Below are 24,225 nucleotides of genomic sequence, written 5' to 3'. Positions count from 1 at the left end.
AATAAATAACATAACATAACATAACATAAAGGAAAATGTAGGTAGAAAGAAGATTTCCGGCCAGGCATGGTGGCTCACACCTATAATCCCAACAATTTGGGAGGCCAAGGCCAGAGGACTGCCTGAGCCCAGGAGTTCAAGACCAGCCTGGGCAACATGACAAGACCTTGTCTCTACAATAAATAAAAAAATAGCTGAGCATGGTGGCATACACCTATAGTCTCAGTTACTCGGAAGGCTGAGGCAGAAGAATTGCCTGAGCCCAGCAAGTCAAAACTGTGGTAGTCATGAATATGCCACTATACTCCAGCCTGGGCAGCAGAGTGACTCCGACTCAAGAAAAGAAAAGAAAGGATTTCTTAAGGCACCAAATGAACAGCCATAAAAAAAAAAAAAGATTAACAAATTGAACTTAATATTAACTACTGTTCATCAGAAAACACTATTAAGCAACTACACAGGCCAGAGTGAGAAAAAAAATCTCTACAAGAAAGAGCCCAAAGCTTGTCTCCCAAATATACAGTAACACTTCTATGAAACATTTAAAAAGAAAAAAAGACAGCCAGATAGAAAAATGGATAAAAGGCCGGGCATGGTGGCTCATACCTGAAGTCCTAGCACTTTGAAAGGCAGAGGCGAGACAACTGCCTGAGCCCAGAAGTTCGAGACCAGCCTGGGAAACTTGAAAGACCTTGTCTCTACAATAAATCACAAAATTAGCCGGGCATGAAGGCACATGCCTGTGGTTCCAACTACTTGGAATGCTGAGGTAGAAGGATCACCTGAGCCCAGCAGGTCGAAGCTGCGGTGGCCATGAGCGTACCACTACACTCTAGCCTGGGCAACGGAGCGAGACTCTTACTCAAAAAAAAAAAAAAAAAAAAGCAGGGGCTAAAAGACTTCAACTGGCATTTCACAAAAGAGAATATCCAATTGGTTAATGAACTTATGAAAAGTATTACACCTCACTAATAAACAAGAAATGCTAACTGAAACCACAGGGAGATACCAGCATATATCCACCAGAATGGCTAAAACAGGGCTTGGTGCAGAGGTAGAATAGTGAGAATTTTCCCACTTTGTGGTAATGAATTTCGATGCAATCACTGGAAAACTGACATTCTGTATTACAGCATCCTCTATAAACCAGCAACTCCACCAAGAAATGCACTTCATATATCATAAACCTGGAAATAATTTATATTGTCAACAACTAGAAGAAGAATACATTGTGGTATATTTAAGCAATATAGTATACTATATATGACAATAAAAACAAAAGAACTCAATAACAGGGTGAACCTTAGAAATCTCCTATTGAGCAAAAGAAGTCAGACATCAAAAGGCACATGCTATATCATTCCACTTATATGAATTCCAAGAACAGACAAGATGAGAATTATGCTGAGTAGGGACATGTGCTTAGTACAAGACATCAGGAGAAGTCAGGTGACAGCAGCCACAGGCCCACCAGGGGCATCCCACAGGGAGAGGGAGACTGTGTTCAGGAGGGTCCTGCCACATCCTGAGATCTCTTAGCCTGGATAGATGTGACATGGTTTCCTCTGTGATCAATCACAAAGTTGCTCTGGGTACTTTTGTGTGTCATATTTCACAATTTTAAAAAGGCTTTAAAATGAGTACATTGCTGACCAATTTTAACGCCCTCAACCACAGTCAATGGAGAGACAAAATAACAAATGAACACTTAAACTCACTCCTAAACAAAAGGAGAAAGATGGTGCTGAAAATATCAACTGTACTGAAAACTAAAAAATGACATTCACTACTCTAAGACTCTTTTCCTCAGGACAACTGCTATCTCTTGCTATAGAGATGACGGTCTAAAACGGGAGAAGAAAAACCTACCCAGCTCAAGCTTTCATGTAAAACGAAAGTTTAGCCATAGCTTTAATTCTGAGTCTAGGAAACTAGAACTATACAGGGTATGAGGACTTAGATGCAAAATCCAACACTCCACAACTTTGAGAAGACATGTTACAAGTTCAATTCAGCACACACTATGGGCAGGGCATGCAGGGAGGTATGTAGGTGACAGCAGGAGTTCCCAGTCACATTAAATAACACCAGTGGCTCTGGAAAGTCTTCCCATAGCAATTGTGCCTCTTAAGCTAGAACATAGATAACCACCTCTACAATACCTTCTGGAGGTACCTCCAGAATTTTTGAAAATAGTTCATTTCAGGATTTAACAACAATCGCTCATGGAAAAATCTTCCTTAAATATAACCCAAGACTCTTCTGATTTGAATTATCTTCATTTTCTACTTATCATCACTGGAAACAGAAAATAATTGGCCTTCCTCTATATCCTTTCCAATGGAAAAAAGTAGGTTAGATAAGGAAAAAGGTTCCTCAAGAAAAGTCCTGTAAGACACCATACCCATTATGCCGGGCCATGCCAGCTCCTCATGGTCATCCCGCTCCGTCCCTGGTGCCAGGTGGTTGAACCGATCCAGGTGTTCCAGAAGGCCGCCCAACAGAGGGACAGCTCCAGCCTCTTGCATGAGACTAGCATTTTTACTGAGCAGAAGCACTATAGAAACTACTAGCTCTGGAAGGAGAACACCTATATTTTAAAAGAGAAAAAAATTAGGATTTAAATTAATTAGGTTTTATCCTATAAAACCTATTTGCAATCTTGCTCTATGTTTAAATTCTGAAAAGTCACAAAACAAAGAATGCTTATACTTTAGCATATTTCTACAAGATTATTTCATCTTTTATTTTGAAAGAGACAGAAATAGCTATCAAACAGAACCCTTTGAGTTACAAAAATATTTGCCAAAATCACTGTGCTTCAAACACAGAACTATGAACTATAGAGTATTTTATTCAGAAAACTATGTTTATTCCTATGTTTACTATCAGAAAAAGGCAATCAAAACTAATACTCTAACTTCAAAGAATTAACTTTAGAAAATACTAGATAATATTGGAATTTAGTAAGGTCCTGAAAGGGGCAACTAATTTTTATGCTGTCAAACAAAATCAGACATTAGTCTTGACTTCTTTACTAAGTGTTGATAATGAAGGTGTAAACCTAAATCCTCGACTAAATTTACAGTGACACAAGTCACCTACCAGGTGGCTTAACAACTGAATTGTCAGTATCTAAAAAAACCAAGGGAGAAAGCACAGGAGGATTAGAAAATTTATACAGTGAATGTAGACTTATCAGGAAAGGACACACATTTTAGCTATCATCAGTCTCCTGAAACAAATGTGCCTATAGACAAGAAACAAGGAAGGTACCAGTGAAGTCCCCTTCCACGATGCAGGCCGCCTCTGCAAAGTGCCGCCAACTGGTAGAAGCGACGCTCGCTGCCACAGGTAGTATATCACCAATGTGCGTGCACAGCAAGGCTATGTACTTCTTCAACAAGGAACCAACGCCCATTAGTTCCGGACCTTGAAGAAGGATTTAGAAAATTTTATCTTCACTATTAAAAGTTTACTCTGAGCCTAGGTAACATAGAAAGACTCTGTCTCTACCTCCCCAAATTTTTTTTTAATTAGCTGGGTGTGATGGTGCACATCTGTAGTCCCAACTACTCAGGAGGCTGAGGCAGGATCTCATGAGCCCTAGAATTCAAGGTTACAGTGAGCTATGATCATACCCTGCACTTCAGCCTGGGAAACAGCGAGATTCTAACTCTAAACATTTTTTAAATTTACTAACTGCTTCACTATTCCACTCTCACCTACACATCTCTTACCTATAATAATCTCAAACAGGAGCCCATTAACCCTTAGTCCTTGGCTCTTTTTATATCGTGTAACTTGAGGGACAGTGTATTTCATTATGTCTGTTTTATACCTTGCACCACACATTAGTGCCTAGAAACTGTGTGTGTATAAAAACTAAAGCCATAATTTAAAGTTTTGTTTTGTTTTAGAGAGAGGGCCTCGTATGTTACCCAGGCTGAACTCAAACTGCTGGGCTCAAACTATCTTCCTTCCTCAGACTCCAAAGGAGATGAGACTACCTGGGTGAGCCACCACACTTGGCTCTAAATTTTTAAAACTTTATATCCAGTACACAAATGTTCGTTTCCTTAAAACTTGTAAATTATTCCCAACAAGAAAAACTAGGCATTTTTCAGTCTCATAACATTTTCCATTTTTCTGCCTACATGATTCTTAATAGTTTTTCGGTCCTTGTAACTTTATGAAAGATGGTCACCTCTTTCAGATTATAAATTCATCTATTTAAACCATAAGTTTCCACCATCAGCAAGTGCCTATCTCTTCAGGAAGCAACTAAGCTGCTTCAGAAACTAGCTACCAAAAATGAAAAACAAATGTATCACACTTCCAGACCTCAAACTTTACTATAAGGCTACCATAATCAAAACAGCCTGCTACTGGTACAGGAACAGGCATACGAACCAATGGAACAGGACAGAGATTCCAGAAGCAAAGCCTCAATTTCTCAACCAACTCACCTTTGGCAAAGCCTCCAACAACAACCACTGGGGAAAGGAGGACCTATTCAGTAAATGGTGCTGGGAAAACTGACTGATCACATGCAGAAGATTGAAACAGCACCCCGACACATCACCATACACAAAAATTACCTCTAAATGGATCAGAGACCTAAACATAAAACCTCAAACTATAAGAATCTTAAAAAACGCAGGAGATACCCTTATGGAAATTGGAACTGGCAACCAATTTCTATTCAAAACCCCAAGTGCTCATACCATAAGAGATAAGATAGACAAGTGGGACCTCATCAAACTGACAAGCTTCTGCAAACCAAAAGACACCATGAAGAGAGCGAGGAGACAAACCACAGAATGGGAAAAAATATTTGCCAACTGTATATCTCACAAAGGCCTAACATCTAGGAGCTACAAGGAACACAAACGTGTTTAAAGGGAAAAAAAAAAACAGTACCATTAAAAGGTGAGCAAAAGAAATGAATAGACACTGCTCAAAAGAAGATATATGGACAGCCAACAGACACATGAAAAAGTGCTCAGTTTCACTCATCATCAGAGAAATGCAAATCAAAACCACATTGAAATACCACCTAACCCCTGTAAGAATGGTCATCATTAATAAAACAAACAACAACAGATGCTGGCGAGGATGCAGAGAAAAAGGAATGCTTCTACACTGCTGGTGGAAATGCAAAGTAGTGCAACCTCTTTAGAAGACAGTGTGGCGACTTCTGAAAGAACTAGAAATTGACCTTCCATATGACCCAGCAATCCCCCTATTGGGAATATACCTGGAAGAACTCAAGTCATTCTACCAAAAGGATACCTGCACATGCATATTTGTTGCAGCTTTATTCACGATAGCAAAAAACATGGAACCAACCATCCTGCCCATCAAAGCTGGACTGGATTAAAAAATGTGGTACACATACATAGTGGAATATTATGCAGCCATAAAGAATGACAAATATATGGACTTTGCAGCAACTTGGATGAATTTAGAGTCTATCATATTCAGTGATCTATCACAGAAACAAAGAACAGAGTACCATATGTTGTCACTCATAAGCGAACCTTGAACAATTATCATAATACTATAAGAAAGGGATTGGCAGTAGTGGGAAACTGCCAGGGGAGCAGGGGTGGGATCAGCAGTTGAGGGAAACTGCCAGGGGAGGGAGGGGCACACCTCATCAACAAGGGTACCTGCATAATGAACTTTTGTGCACCTAATTCTGAATTGTACCCCGTATCTTTAAAATAAAGAAAAAAAGACAGGATAAAGAGAAAAACAATTTTTTTAAAAAACTAGCTACCAGAATATCAACAAAAGCAGTGGCCCTTTCCTTCCCAGCAGGGAAAGCTCCATTATGTCATGCCAGTGCTGCCACGGTGACTGGAAGAGGTATGTGCATTCCCAGAACAGCACTCATCGCTCACACACCACTCAGGATCCACTCAGGCACCCTCAGGGATCATCCTAGTTCTGCAGGGGAGAAATCGTTGGCTCCAGGAGACTCAATCTGATGTCTAAAAGCTATTACCCAGAGCTGTAATTGAAACCCAGGCTTCCTCCAACCTCATTCCCCCCACTGCACCAGCTGGCTCCCCAGCACAACGTATTGATAGTCTGTCACTATTTAGTTCCCACAACCTGTCAGTCACCATTTCATAACACATGATGCAAATCTGATAAATCTTCTGTGAGGCTAAACCGAACATACAGAATTCTATTTCTGACGTCTAAAGAATTTAAATTGTTAAGACAACAATTTAAATTGTTAAGACAACAAGAATTTAAATTAAGACAACAAGAATTTAATTGTTAAGACAACAAGAATTTAAATTGACAAGAATTTAAATTGTTAAGACAACAATTAAATTGTTAAGACAATTTGTTAAAAACACCACTGTGTCCGATATAGAAATATTCAACCAAAAAAAGTGAATGCAAAATGAAGTCCAAAAATTGGTACATTTAATAGTGTAAGAACTACACATCTGAGCATAAAAGCCTAAATAAAAAAGTCTAAAATATATACAGACACGTTCACATTTTAAGCCACTTACTAGAACTATCTGAGGTCTGACCCATACTTTCTCCTGGATAAAGTTTACTGATAAGTAAACGCTGAAAACGCAGTAACAAATCCAGTGATGCAGATCTTTCATGACTGTGTTGCTCAAAGTCCAGACATGATGAAATCCGACGGGCAACCTCTTTCAATCTGGCTACTGTCTGAGAAGCAATGTTTCTATGCGGGGAAAAAGAGGATTGCAAAATTAAACAAGCTATTTCTATTAAAAAGAAAGAGGAAAGTTAAGAATGAATATTGCATCTATGCTACACCTGAGGGAGCAAAAGACAGTAATAAAATAACAAAAATTCAGAGCCATCATGAAAATGTATAATCCTGATGGGGCTCATGAATTACAAGAACATCACAGCTCTTTATTTTCCAAAAGAAAGGGCGTTCTATGGCCTCTTGCCAGCATGACTAAGTTACTCACAAATCTGTTTCACATCTTATTTTTAGCATCAGCAATTTCTTCAACCCAAGTTTTCCAAGGACAAAAGAACAAGCGATGTCTCCCAAATGTCTTTAGACTAATTTTCAACAACTGCACCAGCCAAGTCAACACATCAAGCACCCTTCCATCACCAACACTTTGGGTTAGAAAGTGATGTCTTCCCATGCAAGGGAAGGGACACGTTATTTGTGCTGATGAAATGTAGTATTACAGGTCCTCTCTGTTAGTGAAAAGACTCTGAATGCATTTTTCTTTTTCTACTCTCTAAAACTTTTTGAGACAATATTTATTTCTATGCTTAAGTTTTTGTTTTGTATTTTTAAAATAGGTACATCTCTATTACAAATCTGCTGTTGGACCAGTGTACCATATGGGATCCCACATGCCACAGGCACCAAAAGACATACTCATTCAGTGGAATGTTGCCGTAAAAAAGAAAAAGGGGGAAGAAAAGGCATTAAAAAAAATAAAGACATTTTGAGTAAAGATGAAGACTTAGGAGACAAACTGTGTACATGGCACAAATCCACACTGCTCAGCGGACGGGAAACCAGTTGAGCTGCAGGCACAATGCAAAATTCGCAACAGTCACATTAATAAAAGTAAAAAGAAACAGTTAAATTAATTTTCATAATATTCTATCTCGGCACACTGAAAACATTACCATTTCAACATATAATCAATATAAGCAAAGCTATGGAGATATTTTACATTGGTTTCTTCATACTAAGTCTTCAAAAGCCATCATGCATCTCACTTATGTAGCATACCTCAATTCGGACAGTTAAACTGACATTGAAAATATCTGCTTCTGCACGTATGACTCACAAAATGCACAGCTGAAAAATTTACTCCAAACATAGCAAAAATTTTCTAATAACTAAGTCAAGTTTTTAAATATGTATTTTAATTAATAAAAATTAAACAGATAAACCCTTCAGTGTCTCAGCTATAGTGAACACATTTCAAATGCTCATCAACAAACTGTGGTGCATGCTAGCCAGACAACCAGCCCAAACGACACGGCAGCAGGGAAAACAGACCCTTCTTGGTACTTTGGGGCAGTCTAAGAGGGCAGGAGCCGAGGAAAACAGGCCCTCCCCTCATGAGAATGAATGACCCACAGCAGGAACCCAGCACTCAAGACACCTGCTGCCCAGATACAGCCTGCTCAGCAAAGGAAGGGCAACAACTTAGAAAGGCACTTCTGGAAAAGACTTGCTTTACTCCTTGGGCACAGAACCTTATATTTAAATTACAAAGCACTGTATACCCATCTTCTCACCTGACCCTTAGGTAACTCTGCGAATGTGAACAATAACCCTGACCTCACTTCCAATTACCACACTGGGTGGCTGTTCATATGCCAGGTTTGCATGAGTAGTAGCAGCTGAAATATTCTGAGAACAAATTCCAAGCTCTTTCCACTATCCCTCACTATACTGAACCCAATTCTTTTTATTTCAGTTTGTTAACTAAAGATCAGAAAGTGTGAAATACCAAGCAAGTGAGATAATCATCAGATTAGAAAAACAAAGCAAAAATCAGAAAAACGTTTTTCAAATTAGCATGTACTAAAATTTGTAACAGGAACTAGCTCTAAAACTTCCACATTCAAAATGTCATGATGTCCCCACTAAATTCTAGTTTCTCTGGCTGTGAAGAGCAGGCCACCTCACATGCATGCCCCATGCCACACCCATAGGCCCGCAAGAGCTGCGGATGTTGCCTGGGGGCCCTGCCCTGTGCTCAACTGCCTGAGTCCACCCTCCCAGGCACAACTTTCTCTGTATGTAGAAACTAAAACAAACCAGGAGCCCAAGTTTACAAAAAGAGTTTTCTTAAACAGCGGTAGAATCATCTTTCATTATTTCCCTTTCACCTTGCTTTTTCACTCTTTTTGAATAATCTTTTTTAACATATGGTGACAACTTTGGCCCTTGATAAGGTTAGCCTCTGTTTACAGTCTGAATCTAATTTATTCTTACCTCCTCCTGATCTGGCCTTCTAAAATAATGCTTACGGACCGGGCTCAGTGGCTCAGCCTGTAATCCCAGCACTTTGGGAGGTCAAAGCGGGATTTGAGACCAGCCCGGGGAACTTGGCAAGATCTCATCTCTACAATAAATCAAAAATTAGCCAGGTCTGGTAGCACGTGCCTGTAGTTCCGGCTACTTGGAAGGCTGAGGCAGAAGGATCACCAGAGCCCAGCCAGTCAACGCTGGGGTGGCCGTGAGTGTGCCACTGCACTCCAGCCTGGGCCATGGAGTGAGACTCTAACTCAAAATAAAATAATAAAATAAAATAATGCTTATCATTTTTTTCACATTTACTTTAGTTTTTAAATTAAAAGCTGATTTACAAAGTAATTATACATAAATCTGTATATATCAAATGAGACAATGATACAACCAGCTAAAAAAACATAACCTTACCATGATGACTCTTATTTGCATCTACCTGCTTATCAATGAGGATAAGAACTTTTTATGAGTTTACTGCACATTTATCTTCCATGAAAATCTTTAGAATCTCCTCATACATGCCAACCTCTCATCTATATTTTTAAGACTGTTCTGCCCTAGGTAATTTTCAGCATATGCCTTCAACAACAAAACACATTTTGAGACCATATGTGTGATTTCACTAACTTAACATAAAAATAATAATTACTTATTAAAATGCAATACACCTACTACTCTTTACCTAAGAAGCTGTTGTATGAGCTGCACCAGAGGCAAACACTGTTTGCCAGAAGATTCATAGATCCCCGTGTTAATAAGGTCTTTATCCAGTGGAGTTCTACTTCTATGAAACGTTGAGGCATTTGCTTCCTGTTCATCAATTTCTTTTTCCTTCTGCGCTTCTTTTTTGGCTTCAATATCCTATAATTCAAGAAACAGAAAAACAGAAATGGGTTACTAGAGATCACATCTGCAGGTGTGAAGGCACACTGGACTGGGCCCTGACCCCACAACTCCGCTGTCCCAGCCTCCGTCAGCCAACACACACACACCTGCCAGCAGGGCTACCACACCCTGCGGAAGCCCAAGGACTCAGCTGCTCAGTTTCTACGCACGCTGCTCTTCTCATGGATCCACTGCCCAGGCTACCACTGTGGATGGTCTCCAGTCTCCTTCTGTGAAGCCCCTACAAGCCTTACTCCTGCCACAGACTCTCACAAACACCCAGTGTGATCTTACAGGCAGAGTCCATCTGCTCTGTAAGGACAGAAAGGAGCTAGAACTCTCACAACACACACTAGGTCAAATGTAAACAGCAAAGCCACTTTGGAAACCATGAATACAGCTTGCCCTAGGACGCAGTAAATTCCACTCCAAATATTTACCCAAGGACAACATGGATATGTTCACTAAAGGACTTGTATACAGCATAATCCCAGCAGCTGCATGCAGGCAAACACCAGAAACAACTACAGGCCCCTTAGCAGGAGAATGGACGAACAAACAGTACTATAGCCACACAGTGGAATATCTCTCAGCAATAAAAGCAGGCAACAGTGTGAATGAATCTAAAAAGAACACACGCTATATGGCTCCATGTGTGCAACATTCAGAGCAGGCAAAACTCATCTAAGCGGAAGGGCAGGGGGGCGTCCAGACTGCCAGTGCCAAGGGACAAAGGGATCTCTGTGGGTGACGGGAAAGATCCATATAATGAACATAGGGTGAATTTGTCAAGTTCACCGAACAAATACTCGAAGTGGGAGCATTTTATCGCACTTACATAATACCTCAATAATTTTTTTAATTAGTAGGATTAAAGTTTTCATTTTAAAAATACTTGGGAGTGACTAAAAGTTTTGCGTCTTAGTTTTGTTGGTCACTCTGGCAATAATAGGTCAGTATGTCTTCACATGTGTGAGCACAGTACTCTCAATCTCAGCTCACTGCCAAGTCAAATCTCATTGGGTCCCCAGCACACCAAGAGCCATACCTGAATTTCTGCAGTAATGGCTGCGTTTAAAGCCGACTCTAGCCCTCCATCAGCCATCAAGCTGCCCACCAGGAGATCGATCATGAATCGACGACCAGGACTTATGTTCACATCATTGCCTGAAACTGGAGAAGGAAAAGTGTGTTTGCCAATCAGAGCAAAGTGCCATCCCTGCTCACATCCTGACCTGTGCCCACACACGTGCTCCTTGCCCAAGCCTACCTGCACCGGGCAGGAGGGCAGAGAGTGCCCGGGCCCGCTCCTCAGCAGTGGGCAACAGCACAGACCAGCCACTCTGCAGCACTGCCTGGGCAGCTGACTGCACAGTACCCAGCACGCCTGCACTGCTGGCTAAAGTCACCACAGTCTGCTTCAGGCTGTTCAGTAGGACGCTGCCCAGACCTAAACCAAGGAATTCTGGGTCAACCTGATGACTAATGGCAGCATGTAACTGAAAGGAGAAAAACAATGTTTATTTAGAAACCCTAAAAATGAATGGATTTCAAAATCTTATTAAAGACTGAATAAAAATTTGAAGAATTATTCAAATAAAATAACTCCTGTATTACATGTATTTTTTAAAACTGGACTAAAAAAATTCTTATCCATGGTAGTTGAGAATCTGTTATAAGGTATTTCAGAAGAGGAATTTTTTTAGCCCAGCTATGATCATGTACCTGGAAGAGCTTAAAGATCAACAGGGAGAACTCAGCGATGTAGAGGCAGCAACCTCAACCCCACCCCCAACAATCTGTAACAAACACCAAGAAAAAGTGAATAAAATATAACCCAAAAAGCTGTTAAAAATTAGACAGTTGGCCAGGCATGATGGCTCATGCTTATAATCCCAGCATTTTGGGAGACCGAGACTGGAGGATTGCTTGAGCTCTGGAGTTTGATACAAGCCTAGGCAACTTAGTAAGACCTCATCGTTATAAAAAATAAAAATATTAGCCAAGTGTGGTGGCGTGTACCTACAGTTCCAGTTACTTGGGTGGCTGGGGCAGGAGGATCACCTGAGCCCAGGAGGTAGATAGAGGCTGCAGTGAGCCATGATCATCACATCACTGCACTCTAGCCTAGGCAAGAAAGTGAGACCTTAACTCAAAAAAAAAATTACTTAAGGAAAGTCCTCAAGGGCAAAACCAGAACTTGCATGGACAACCAGATAACACAGCAGCAGCCAAGAGAGTCTGGTATCTGAAGATAGGACCTGGTATCTGAAGATAGGACCAAGCCTTTGGGTTTCAGACCCACATTTCACATGGGAATGAAGCAGCCCCAAACTGCCCACAACAACCCACTGAACCCCAGCTTCCTGCATACTACAGTCAAAGGGCAAACCACTGCCCTACCAGGCTTTGGGTAAAAAAAGGCCTTATAAGAAACCAGAGACCCAGTATGCCCTGTGAGTAGACATGGAATCATTTATCTAGGTACAGACTTCACAAGTCAAGAAATGAACACCAAAACTCATCTAGCGGCGGTGAAACCCAAAGAACCTCGGAGAGGCCACTGCAAAACTGTCCTCTGGGGACAGCACAACATAAGACATACACAAGGTCATCCTCCAAAGCATTGCCCAGAACGCAACATGACTGTAAATCACAGGGTGCAACAAACAGCAGGACACAACATGGAAAGGGCACGATGTCACAGGCGTCGACAACAAACAAGCAAACACAAGAGACACTGAAGGAAGATGAGGCTGCTCCAAGCCTCTGCTAATCCGACTACTGCAATTTAACCTTACGCTCAGTTCTGTACTTTCTAGAAGCCAAGGCAAAGGGGAGAGGACAGAAAAGGGACATAATGGTAAATCATTGTATCATAAAGGGGAAAAGTTACTTTGTAAGGAAAAAGTGTGTTCCTGTCATGAAGTCATAGGGGTTTTGTTTTTTTGGGGGGTTGGAGTCTCATTCTGTCACCCAGACTGGAAAATAGTGGCCGCTCCTGGCCACAGCAGCCTCAACTTGCTGGGCTCCGGTGATCCTTCCGCCTCAGCCTTCCAAGTAGCTGGAACTACAGGTGCACACTACCACGCCCGGCTAATTTTTTGATTTATTGTAGAGATAAGGTCTCGGACTTCCAGCAAGATGGCGAAGGGGCAACCTGGTCTGTGAAACCCTCTGCAAAGGAGAACTGCAGTGGGTCTCTGGCTCTTGCCCCGGGGGCTGCGGACCCCAATATCGCAGCCTGCTCTTCATACAGAGCTCGGCTGTTGCCACCACTGGGGCATCGCAGCAGACTGGACAACCACTGCAGCGCTGCCACCGCCACCACCACATCACACCACCCGGGCCAGAGGCAATCCACGACTTCTGTCCTTGAAGCCCCTTCAGGGAAGATCTGCTGGGATCGCTGCCACCTCTCCTGCGATGGAGACATCCTGCCCACCGTGAGTCTCCTGCCTGTGCCCTGAGGCAGGCATCCATCTCCAGTCTCTGCGGTTCCTGTCCGGCCCCACCCGCCCTGGGGTAAGCAGCTGAGATAGCACCACCTGCTGGCGATTCAAGGTAACAACACCAAAACGAGAGAAGCAAGCTTGAAAAAGACATAGGCCAGAGTGGTGAACGGAGGGTGATCTGAACTGCCCTTCACAGCAGACCAGGGGCAACTGACCCTAACTGCAAACTAATTTACCTGCTTGAAAAGAAACCTAGAAATCAGAACTGAAAGGACATTGGACTTAAACGAAAAGTCTCAGAGTGTGCTTCATTGATTCTGTTAGTTTAATGACTTAATTCTATTCCTACTGTATTGTTCCTCTATTTCTTTTTTTCCCCCTCTTTCTTTTCTTCTCTTTTCTTCTCTCTGTAAACCATATCTTTGTATAGAGGAACAGCACACCAATAAGGTGGTTGGTTAGCTTGTACGTTAGCATCACTATATGTTTTATTTTTTTTTGTATGAGAGTTGGTTCGTCTGTAGCTGTGGTCTATTGTTTTTATCTGTTTCAGTATAGGCCTCTCTCTCCATTTTTTGGCACACGTTTGTTTCTCCCCTAACTCCTTTATCTCTCCACTCCCCTCTTCAACCCACTGTCTGCTCCATTCTCTTCCCTCGGCTCCACATTTTATTTCAGGGAGTAAACATACAGCCCCACCGCATGGACAGATTCCAAGGCAGTGGGAAGTGGGTTCCAGATTATCCGCACACCTGTCAGCGAATACCAGGACCTGCAGATAGATTTTGAATCACAACTCCCCACTTAAGTAAATCTCAAAACTGCAAAAAGGACCACCCCCAATCTACAGTGCAACTCCAGAATTGAACAAAGTAAGAGGGCATACATAAAGAATAGGAGACTGAACAAACAGAAGTAAAACCAATCCCTTTACCCCTGAATAACAGAATTAAAGAAGACAGTGACATGGAGGAAAGGAAAAAGTAGGGAGGGGGAAAAATCACACAAATGAAGAAAAACCAAAAGAAGAATATAGGTCTCACACACCCCTGGGAGATCAGACACTGAGAAAACAGATTCTGGAACACAAACAATGAAGAGCCTCCAGAATGACTGGTCACATGCAACAAACCCAGACATCAAGACATTAATGGAGAGAATTTTAAAAATTGAGGAGAGACAAGAGGAAAATAGGAAGGAGCTGATGTCAGAAATGACAGCAGTAAAGAATACTGTGATGGAAATAAATAACAGACTAATAAACATGGAAAGCAGAATTAGCCAAGCAGAAGAAAGAATCTCAGAGCTCGAAGACCAAAACACAGAACTAACCCAACCTGTCAAAAGCATAGAAAAGAAACTCAAAAAGACAGAACAAAACCTGCAAGAGATGAATGATCACTTCAAGAGACCAAACCTAAGAGTAATTGGGCTTCCTGAGGCAGAGAGAAACAGAAGCCACACTGGAACAAACATTTCATGAAATCATTCAAGAAAACTTCCCTCATCTCATCAAGGATGAAAAAATCCAAACACAAGAGATTCAGAGAACCCCTGCAAGACAACAAATGAGAAGACCAACTCCCAGACACATAATGATTCGCCTAAACAAAGTAGCTATAAAAGAAAAAATCCTAAAGGCAGCAAGAGAAAAAGGCCAGACTACCTACCAGGGAAGACCAATTAGAATAGCAGCAGATTTATCCACAGAAACCCTTCAGGCTAGGAGAGCCTGGAGCCCTATCCTCAAAGTTCTAGAGATGAGGTCTCAGGAAGTTCCCCTGGCAGGTCTCAAACCCACAGGCTCAGGCAATCCACTCACCTCAGCCTCCCAAAGGCGCAGGATTACAGGCTGAGCCACTGAGCCCGGCTAGTCATAGGGTTTTATTCCAAAGACAAAAATAAATGTGATGACCAAAGATTTCAGCTGTAGTTGCTTTACCATAGAAGGGAGGGAAAGATTCTTGTAGCTTTTACTCTGACCCTAGCCATGACCATCACTGTGAGGAGATGGCATTGCTGTTGGGAGCTGAGCTGATTGAGTGGAATTTTCATATCTGGAGGACAGATGGGCCAGCATTGTTTTCTCTGCTGAGCTGTCTCTCTCAACCACCTATTATCACACCCAGTCATTTCTCTACGCACAACAATAAATCCAAGGCTGCCTCCCTGACGGGATGCCAACAAATAACACAATCCACACACACTCTTACCTGCATCAGAGACTGACTTCCAGGGTAAACACAAAATAACCAGGGTGAGTATTTTTTTTAAAGCCTCATATACTTACTTCATCATAATCATACTTTATTTATTGATTGATTGATTTTTGAGTTGGAGTCTCACGTTGTCGGCCAGACTGGAGGGCCGTGGCCGCTCCCGGTCACCGCAGCCTCAACCTGCTGGGCTCCGGCGATCCTTCCGCCTCAGCTTTCCAAGTAGCTGGAACTACAGGTGCGCACTACCACACACGGCTAATTTTTTGATTTATTGTAGAGATGAGGTCTCACGAAGTTTCCCAGGTGGGTCTCGAATCCACGGGCTCAGGCAATCCACTCACCTCAGCTTCCCAAAGCGAGGGATTACAGGCTGAGCCACCGATCCTGGCTCATAATCATTCTTTAAAATACTTTGAAATTTTCAACAGCAGTTCACTAACAGGCTGAATCCCACACCCTTCAACATGCACAAACATTCTGACGAACGCTGAGACACTTATAAAAGGGGCAGGAGAAAGGGCAATAGTTAGCACCTGGAGTCGTAGGAGATTCAGCGTCGCCACAGCCATGCACTCCTTCTCCTGGGGTGGAGGCCAGTCAGCAGTGCCGTCCATGCCCTCACTCACTTGCCGCAGTAGGAGATCCAATTGCTCAAAAGTCATGGAGCAGATGTCCACCACAAAAGGGACACGGAGGCCGATGGACCACTCAGAACACGATGACCATGCAAAGCTCTACAGACGAAACACAGAGCCTAAAATGAACCTTCAAATTCAGTCACTGGTCTGTTTCACAGGAGAGATACACCACTGTACAGGACAGAGCCACCATAACAATTACTCATCATTACACTAACCACCTAATTTTCATGGTTGTCTGGCTCACATGCTATCAAGCTTCCAATTTTCTCTCTCATTTCACTAGCCCTATCTTATTCTGCAACACCTAAAAAAGTAAAAAGCTTCTTAAAAAATCTTTTCATTCTCAAAATTATTAACACACATTAACAGATAGCAGTGAGGATCTCAACCCACATGATGTAACCCTAAATAGACAATGAAATGTTAGATATGTAATACATACATACACACACATACAAACACATACACACACCCCACCTAGTAAGAGATAGAACAAGAAATCATCAAGGACCTGGAAGAACTGCACAATGCCATCAATAAACTGGATCTAAGTGACATTTATAGAACACTTCACCCAACAACAGCAAAACAGTTTTTAAGCACACAGAGAATGTTCATATAGAATTTGTTCTCCAACCACAATTTTATTAAACTAGATTCAATGACAGAAAAATCTCCAACCACTTGAAAATTAAACAACATACTTAATGGGTCAAAGAGCAATTCTCAAGAGAAACTAGAAAATATTTGAACTGAACAAAAAATGAAAACATATTAAAATTTGTAGGTGCACTTAAAGCACTTCTTAGGAAAACTGATAGCATCAAATGTTTACATATTACAAAAGAAGAAAAGTACAAAATCAACCGTCTAAGCATTTACCTTAAAAAACTAGAAAAACATCAAAGTGAACACAAAGCAAACTGGACAAAAAAAAAAAAAAAACAATGACAAGGTAAAAGAAGGAATCAATAAAATTGAAAGGAAAAACACAATGGCAAAATTAACAAATCTAAAAGGTGGTTCTTTGAAAACATCAACAAAATTGATAATCCTCTAGCAAAACTAACAAAAAACAGAAAAGATACAAATTGTCAGTATCAGGAATGAAAGAGGAGACATCAACGCAGACCTCACAGACTTCAAAAAGTTAGTTAGAGTATGCGAAGGAAAACTTTATACACAAAAATCAGACAACTTAAATGAAACAGAGTAATCCCTGAGTGCCATAAACCAGGAAAACCACTCATGAAGAAATAGATAATCTGAATAGTTCTGTATCTATTTTTAAAATTGAATTTGTAGCTAAAATCTTTTGAGGAAGTTTCCAGGCTCAGATGGATTTACAGACAAACATTTAAAGAAGTAACACTAATTCTATACATTCTCTCCTAGAAAACAGAGGAGGGTATATGCCAATATTTTGTATGAGGCCAGCTTTAGTCAACAAGACAACACAAAGAAAGAAAACCACAAGCCAATATTCCTGAGGAGCAACAACAGAAAAATCCCTAACAAAGTATTAGCAAATCAAATTCAGCAATATATAAATAGACTAACAGCCAGGCACAGTGGCTCACAAATGTAATCCCAGCACTTTGGGATGCCAAGATGGGCAGATTGCTTGAGCCCAGGAGTACAAGATCAGCCTGAGCAACAGAGTGAACCTCATCTCTACAAAATAAAAATTAAAAAATTAGCAGGGTATGGTGGCACGTGCCTGTAGCTCCAGCTCCTCAGGATGATAAAGCGGAAGGATCTGCTGAGCCCAAAAGTCAAGGCTACCTTGAGCCATGATAGTGACACTGCACTCCAGCCTGGGAGACAGAGTGAGAACATGACTTCAAAACAAAATAAAAAAGAGTAATATACCATAGCCAACTGAGGTATATCCCAGTACAATAAGGCCTGATCAGCATTTAAAAACCAACATATTCCACGATTTTAACAATCTAAAGAAGGAATGCTTCATGCCCATTTCATCTGAGAAACACTATTCAGGATTTTTTAAAGCTTTGCAAAAAGCAGAAATTAAAGGAAATTGCCTTAATTTGATAATAAGGCATTTATAAAATAAAAAAAAAAACCCACTGCCAACATCATAGATGATGCTATGAGACTGAACTGCTTTTCCCCTATGCTCAGAAACAAGGCAGGAGTGTCCACTATTACCTCTCCTATTCAACATCACACTGTTAAGTCCTGGCCAGGGCAATAAGGCAAGGAAAAGACATAGAAGGCATACAGATTGGAAAGGAAGAAATAAAACTGTCCCCATACACACATACAGTATAACTGTGAAGAAAACCCCAAGGAAACTACAGTGAAACGTGTAAGAAGATATCTGTTTAGGACAACTGTAGGACATAAGGACAAAACACAAAAATCAAGGGCATTTCTACAGATTAGTCATGAACAGCTGGAAACCAAGCTCTGTACTCAGTACCTGGGCAGGTCCACAGGCAATTCCCACTATGTGTTTGGTGTCCAGTCCTGGCAATGCAGCGGGTTCTGGCTTGGTCACACGCAAGGTATCAAAGTGCTGGCACTGGTCATTGCTCCCCCAGCTGTGGACCTCGCTGTCCTCAGTCAAAGCCAGGCAGTGGGTGGAACCCGCAGCCACATCAATCACCTTCTTTCCTACAGAACAGAGGAGGCAGATGCAGTTTCCAGCATGACTTCTGTCGCAAGAAGGATATTTGCACCAGGCCATACAGGTCAGAAGGCATTTAATTATTCTGGAGGATAATTTGTTGCTTCAACATTAAGCACAATTCATTTGCTTCCAGTATGTTTTTAAAACTCCTGTGTTTTAGTAGCTACAATTTGTTAAGACCCACAGTCAACAAACAGAATAATGCTAGGCATGAGAAGGATCTGTTATTTTTTCTTTCCCTTATTCAGATTTTCATTCAGAAAGAGATGTGTATTTTTAATTAGCTATTCGATATTCTCCTGTCACAGGTACACTCTTCACTGAGAAAGATTTCTTAAAATGAAATCTAGTTTTCTCCCAAAGTTACAGGATATAAATATAAAAGACAATTGTTCCACAAAACAGTGTTATCAAAGCATTTTAACTTTCTGTGTTAGTCAATCTAACATGACTAACAACACAAGAGGTATTTCTCAGAAATATCAACATATGAAATAACTTAGCAGAAAAACTCTACACTGTAGTAAGGCGAGTAACTCTACCCTAGGAATCCACCATAACAAAAGATGTTATCAACAATAATTTAAATACTCGTCATAGTAAGCTATTTTTGCATCTAACAAATGTAGCTGAGGTAGTTGATCTACTTGACTAATGGAAGCAAATGAAATTCAAACAGTTCCATGACATACAGTGACCTGACTCTACAACTAATAAGCTTGGAAAATAATAACACAAAAGCACACAAAACTCCCAGTCACCAAGGTGACACAAGGTGACACACTTTAAAATAAAACTGGCCGGGTGCAGTGGCTCAGCCTATAATCCCAGCACTTTGGGAGGCTGAGGAAAGAGTACTGCCTGAGCCCGGGGGTTCAAGATTAGCCTGGGCAACTTGGTGAGACCGCATGTCTACAATAAATCACAAAAACTAGCTGAGCGTGGTTGCATGTGTCTGTAGTTCTTGCATGTGTCTGTAGTTACTTGGAAGGCTGAAGCAGAAGGATGGCTTGAGCCCATCAGGTTGAGGTTGCAGTGGCCATGAGCGTGCCACTGCACTCCAGCCTGGGCAACAAGAATGAGACTCCAACTCAAAAAAATAAATAAATAATAAAACTGATGGGGAAAGGAACTGGAAAGTCTCACATAAAAGGACCATTTACAAATCTCCTTGACAAAGAAGCAGAAACTTAAAGAAGAACGTACGTAAGTCCTAGGACTCAACAACATCCCTCACAGGAAACTCAGCCCAAGGCCTGATATGAGCACCAACAGGCACTCTTGAGGCTCATAATCTGGCTCCTAAAGAAAAGGTTTCCACCGAGATGCAGAGCACTCCAAGGAACCTGACGCAGCCCTCACTGCCTCCTCCCTTCTTTATGCTTTCTTATCAATGCACCAGTACCTTGCTAGTCCTCCACAAGACAGAGACTACCTACTAACCCTCAGGACAAGCTGCATGGAAAACCTCAGTTTCTCCTAAAAAAAAGATCCCTCCTACAGCCCAATCGCCCAGGTCTCAATGGTCCCTTGCTTCCTGCCACACCACCCCACTAGCAAGAGCACATAAAAGCATTTCAGGGCTTCCTCACAGGTATCCCATCGTCTGCACTGTGAAGGTAGTGGCCCATCTCTATGTGCCCTGGCTTCCCTGGACAGCTTTCCAACTGAACACACAGGATTCCCCCACCAAGAACAAGCTCAAGGAGGACTGCAACCCTGCCTCCCAGCATGAACACACAGCCACAGTGTACCAATGAGCTCCACTGGGTCTGTAGGACAAACACAGGCAGCCTCGTGTGGCAATGGGGTGCCTGCCACAGGAAGAACTCTCCAATAGCACCAACACTGAATGAGTTCAGGTTAAATTTGGTGAAAATAATTCTAGGCCACTTTTTAATACAGACAAACCACATTCCAATTATTATCTATACCTATACCAAGATGTTGGTAAAAGTTTCTGATGATGGTCCATTAATGGAATGTCAGGTTAAGAAAGAAAAACCAGCCGGGCTCGGTGGCTCAGCCTGTAATCCCGCGCCTTTGGGAGGCTGAGGTTAGTGGACTGCCTGAGCCCGCAGGTTCAAGACCCGCCTGCGCAAGACCTCATCTCTACAATAAATCAAAACATCAGCTGGGCATGGTAGCGCATGCCTGTAATTCCGGCTACTTGGAAGGCTGAGGCAGAAGGATCACCGGAGCCCAGCAGGTCGAGGCTGCGGTGGCCGGGAGCGGCCACTACACTCCAGTCTGGGTGACAGAGTGAGACTCCAACTCAAAAAAAAAAAAAGAAAGAAAGAAAAACCTGCAAATCTTAAAAGATTATGAAAGAAACTGTCCCAAAGAGTTTAAAAGTTTCCATCTGCACTCACCTTGCAAGCCTTCCAAGAGTTTGGGATATCGAACATGCTCCTCTGTTCCATGCCCAAGTCTCTGGTTGTCACCTTTTCCCCATGAATAAACTTGGCCATCTTTCGTCAGAGCAATCGAAAATTGACTTCCACAGCGAACTTTGATGACATCCAAGTCTTGAAGCTTTTCAATCAGCTTTGGTGTTTTGCAGCCATCACTACCACCTCTGCCCAATTTCCCATAGTCGCCATCTCCCCAAGACCATACTTGCCCTAAAACATACAAATGCATCTAAGTGGACTTGATTTTTTTAAATGTGGTCCATATACACAATGGAATATTATGCAGCCGTAAAGAAGGACAAAATTATGAACTTCACAGCAACTTGGATGGACTTAGAGTCTATAACACTGAATGATCTATCACAGAAACAAAGAACTGAGTATCACATGTTCTCACTCATAAGTGGCCCTTGAACAATTATTGAATACTTTAAGAAAAGGACTGTTAGTAGTGGGAAATTGCCAGGGGTGGGGGGCAGGATTGGCAGTAGCGGGATTCTGCCGGGGTAGGGGGAACACAACTCATCAACAAGGGTACCTGCATAATGAACATTTGTATACTTAACCCTGAATTGTACCCTGCATCTTTAAAATTAAAAATTAAAAGAAAAACACACAAACAAATGCATCTAAAATAACTATGTGTTTTAATGAAAAATTTTTTTCTTTTCATTTTTTGAGTTAGAGTCTCACTCTGTCTCCTAGGCTAGGGTACAGTGCCATGCTCACAGCTATTGCAATCTCAAACTGCTGGGCTCAGGCCTTAGCTTTCCATGTAGCTGTAACTGCAGGCATGCACCACCACATCTAGCTAATTTTTTTATTTATTATAGAGACAAGGTCTTGCCAAGTTGCCCAGGGTGGCCTCAAACCCCTAAGCTCAGGCAATCCTCTCGCCTAGGTCTCCCATAGTGCTGGGATTACAGGTGTGAGCCACCGCTTCTCACTCGCTTTAATGAAAAACTTTCAGTGGCTGAAAATAATATAACCAATAACACACACAAATCTAGACACCAGTATACACAGCTAACACTAGACAGATGGTACTGACCAAATGAAATCTAGTACATGCTTCAGATTGATAAAGAAGCAATTAAGAAAGGGAAAGCTGGGTTTTCTTTCTGTTTTTAATTAAATGAAAAACAGGGCTGGGTACAGTGGCTACACCTATAATCCCAATACTCTGGGAGGTTGAAGTGGAAGGATCACTTGAGCCCAAGAGTGCAAGGCTACAGTGAGCTATGATCACACCACCTCGGTCCTGACTGGGTGACAGAGTGAAACCCTGTGTCAAAAAAAAAAAAAAAGAATCCTGGTTCCTACTAGTATGAGCTCAATGATACTAGGCCAACCAATCATCACCCATAACAGAGCTCTTCTGCCTCCCGGAATCACGGTCATGCAGACCCCCAGTATACTGTAGCAGCTTGCCAGACACTCCCTAGCCTTCCGTTCCCACCATGTTGAACACCAGTCAACTGTTCCCAAATGCATTTGTCAACGCACTTATGTAATTCTGGTTGAATATTACATAAAGAGATAAAATTTCATTGCAAAAAAAAGTATGTCTTTTTTTTACTCTGAAAACTAAGCTAAATACTTTACAAAAACCTCAAAAGAGTAAATTGCTAAAAAGTAGAATTGTTAAATTGGGTATAGTTGAAAACTATAAAAGATAAGAAAAAAACAATTCAGAAAGAAAAAATCAGATTGTGCCACAAGTGATCAAGTTCCTATCCTATTTTAAATAATCTAAACCTGATTGGTGATTTTTTTCTTCAAAGATCGGATGGCACTTTTAGCCTCTGTGGGCAATGTGGTCTCTGGCCCAACTACCCAACTGTATTGCACACAAAAGCAGACATCATAAATGAGTTGGTGTGGCTACAATCCAACAGGACACTATTTGCAAAAATAGGCCAATCCCTGACCTAAACTGGAAATTGTACATGATACATTAGGTGGTCAAAAAAAGAAGCACAGCAGACCCATACATAAAACTCAGAGTGTGTGTGTACTTTTAAATGCTTTGGTTAAAATTCCCTTGCCCGCCGGGCTGGGTGGCTCAGCCTGTAATCCCGCGCCTTTGGGAGGCTAAGGTGAGTGGATTGCCTGAGCCCGCAGGTTCGAGACCCGCCTGGGCAGCGAGACCTCATCTCTACAATAAATAAAAAAAATCAGCCGGGCATGGTAGCGCATGCCGGTAATTCTGGCTACTTGGAAGGATGAGGCGGAAGGATCGCCGGAGCCCAGCAGGTTGAGGCTGTGGTGGCAGGGAGCGGCCACTGCACTCCAGTCTGGGCGACAGAGTGAGACTCCAACTCAAAAAAAAAAAAAATTCCCTTGACAAAACCCCCCTGGCAGTTCCCTACTGTCACCAATGCTTTTAGTGAGCCTGTTACCCCAGGCCAGACTACACAGAGTAGGATGCTGCTACTGTACCCACTATCTCAAAAACTAATTGTACTTTTTTTTTACTCTGAAAACTAAGCTGAATACTTTGTAAAGTACTCTGCAAGGTCATTTCCCTGTAACATCTGCTCCAGAGAATTACCAGTGTAAGGCAGGCAATGTCCAGTCTTATTCAAGGCAATTTCACTGACATATCATCAACAAGTTTTACTAACCTAGCAACTTCACAGAAAGAACACAAGGACAAGTCAGGCGTGATAGCTCATGCCCATAATCCTAGCATTTTTGGAGGCAGAGGTGAGAGGACTGCCTGAGCCCGTGGGTTCGAGACCCGCCTGGGCAACTTGGTGAGACCTCGACTCTACAATAAATCAAAAAATTAACCAGGCGTGGCGGGGCAAACCTGTGGTTCCAGCTACTTGGAAGGCTGAGGTGGAAGAATCACCTGAGCCCAGCAGGTAGAAGGTATGGTGGCTCTGAGCATGCCACTACACTCCAGCCTGAGTGACAGTGAGACC

The 24,225-nt window shown here is 41.9% G+C and overlaps 1 protein-coding gene across 1 annotated transcript in view; it reads right to left on the bottom strand.

The window, feature by feature from the left end:
- The window catches only part of LOC103274643 (E3 ubiquitin-protein ligase HERC2), a 223,538-nt gene that overhangs the window by 122,389 nt on the left and 76,924 nt on the right, over window positions 1-24,225 (bottom strand). Inside the window, exons 15-23 of the mRNA XM_008072077.2 lie at window positions 21,254-21,505; window positions 18,672-18,865; window positions 16,118-16,318; window positions 11,181-11,409; window positions 10,959-11,083; window positions 9,708-9,886; window positions 6,540-6,724; window positions 3,277-3,432; window positions 2,405-2,590 (exon numbers count right to left, since the gene is read on the bottom strand). Coding sequence (XP_008070268.1) covers window positions 2,405-2,590; window positions 3,277-3,432; window positions 6,540-6,724; window positions 9,708-9,886; window positions 10,959-11,083; window positions 11,181-11,409; window positions 16,118-16,318; window positions 18,672-18,865; window positions 21,254-21,505 — 1,707 coding nt within the window. The remainder of the gene's footprint in view (window positions 1-2,404; window positions 2,591-3,276; window positions 3,433-6,539; window positions 6,725-9,707; window positions 9,887-10,958; window positions 11,084-11,180; window positions 11,410-16,117; window positions 16,319-18,671; window positions 18,866-21,253; window positions 21,506-24,225) is intronic.

Source organism: Carlito syrichta, unplaced genomic scaffold (genome assembly GCF_000164805.1).
Source record: "Carlito syrichta isolate Samal-C Ts95f unplaced genomic scaffold, Tarsius_syrichta-2.0.1 Scaffold314839, whole genome shotgun sequence".
Taxonomy (NCBI): Eukaryota; Metazoa; Chordata; class Mammalia; order Primates; family Tarsiidae; genus Carlito; species Carlito syrichta.
This window is presented reverse-complemented; position numbering and strand designations above follow the sequence as displayed.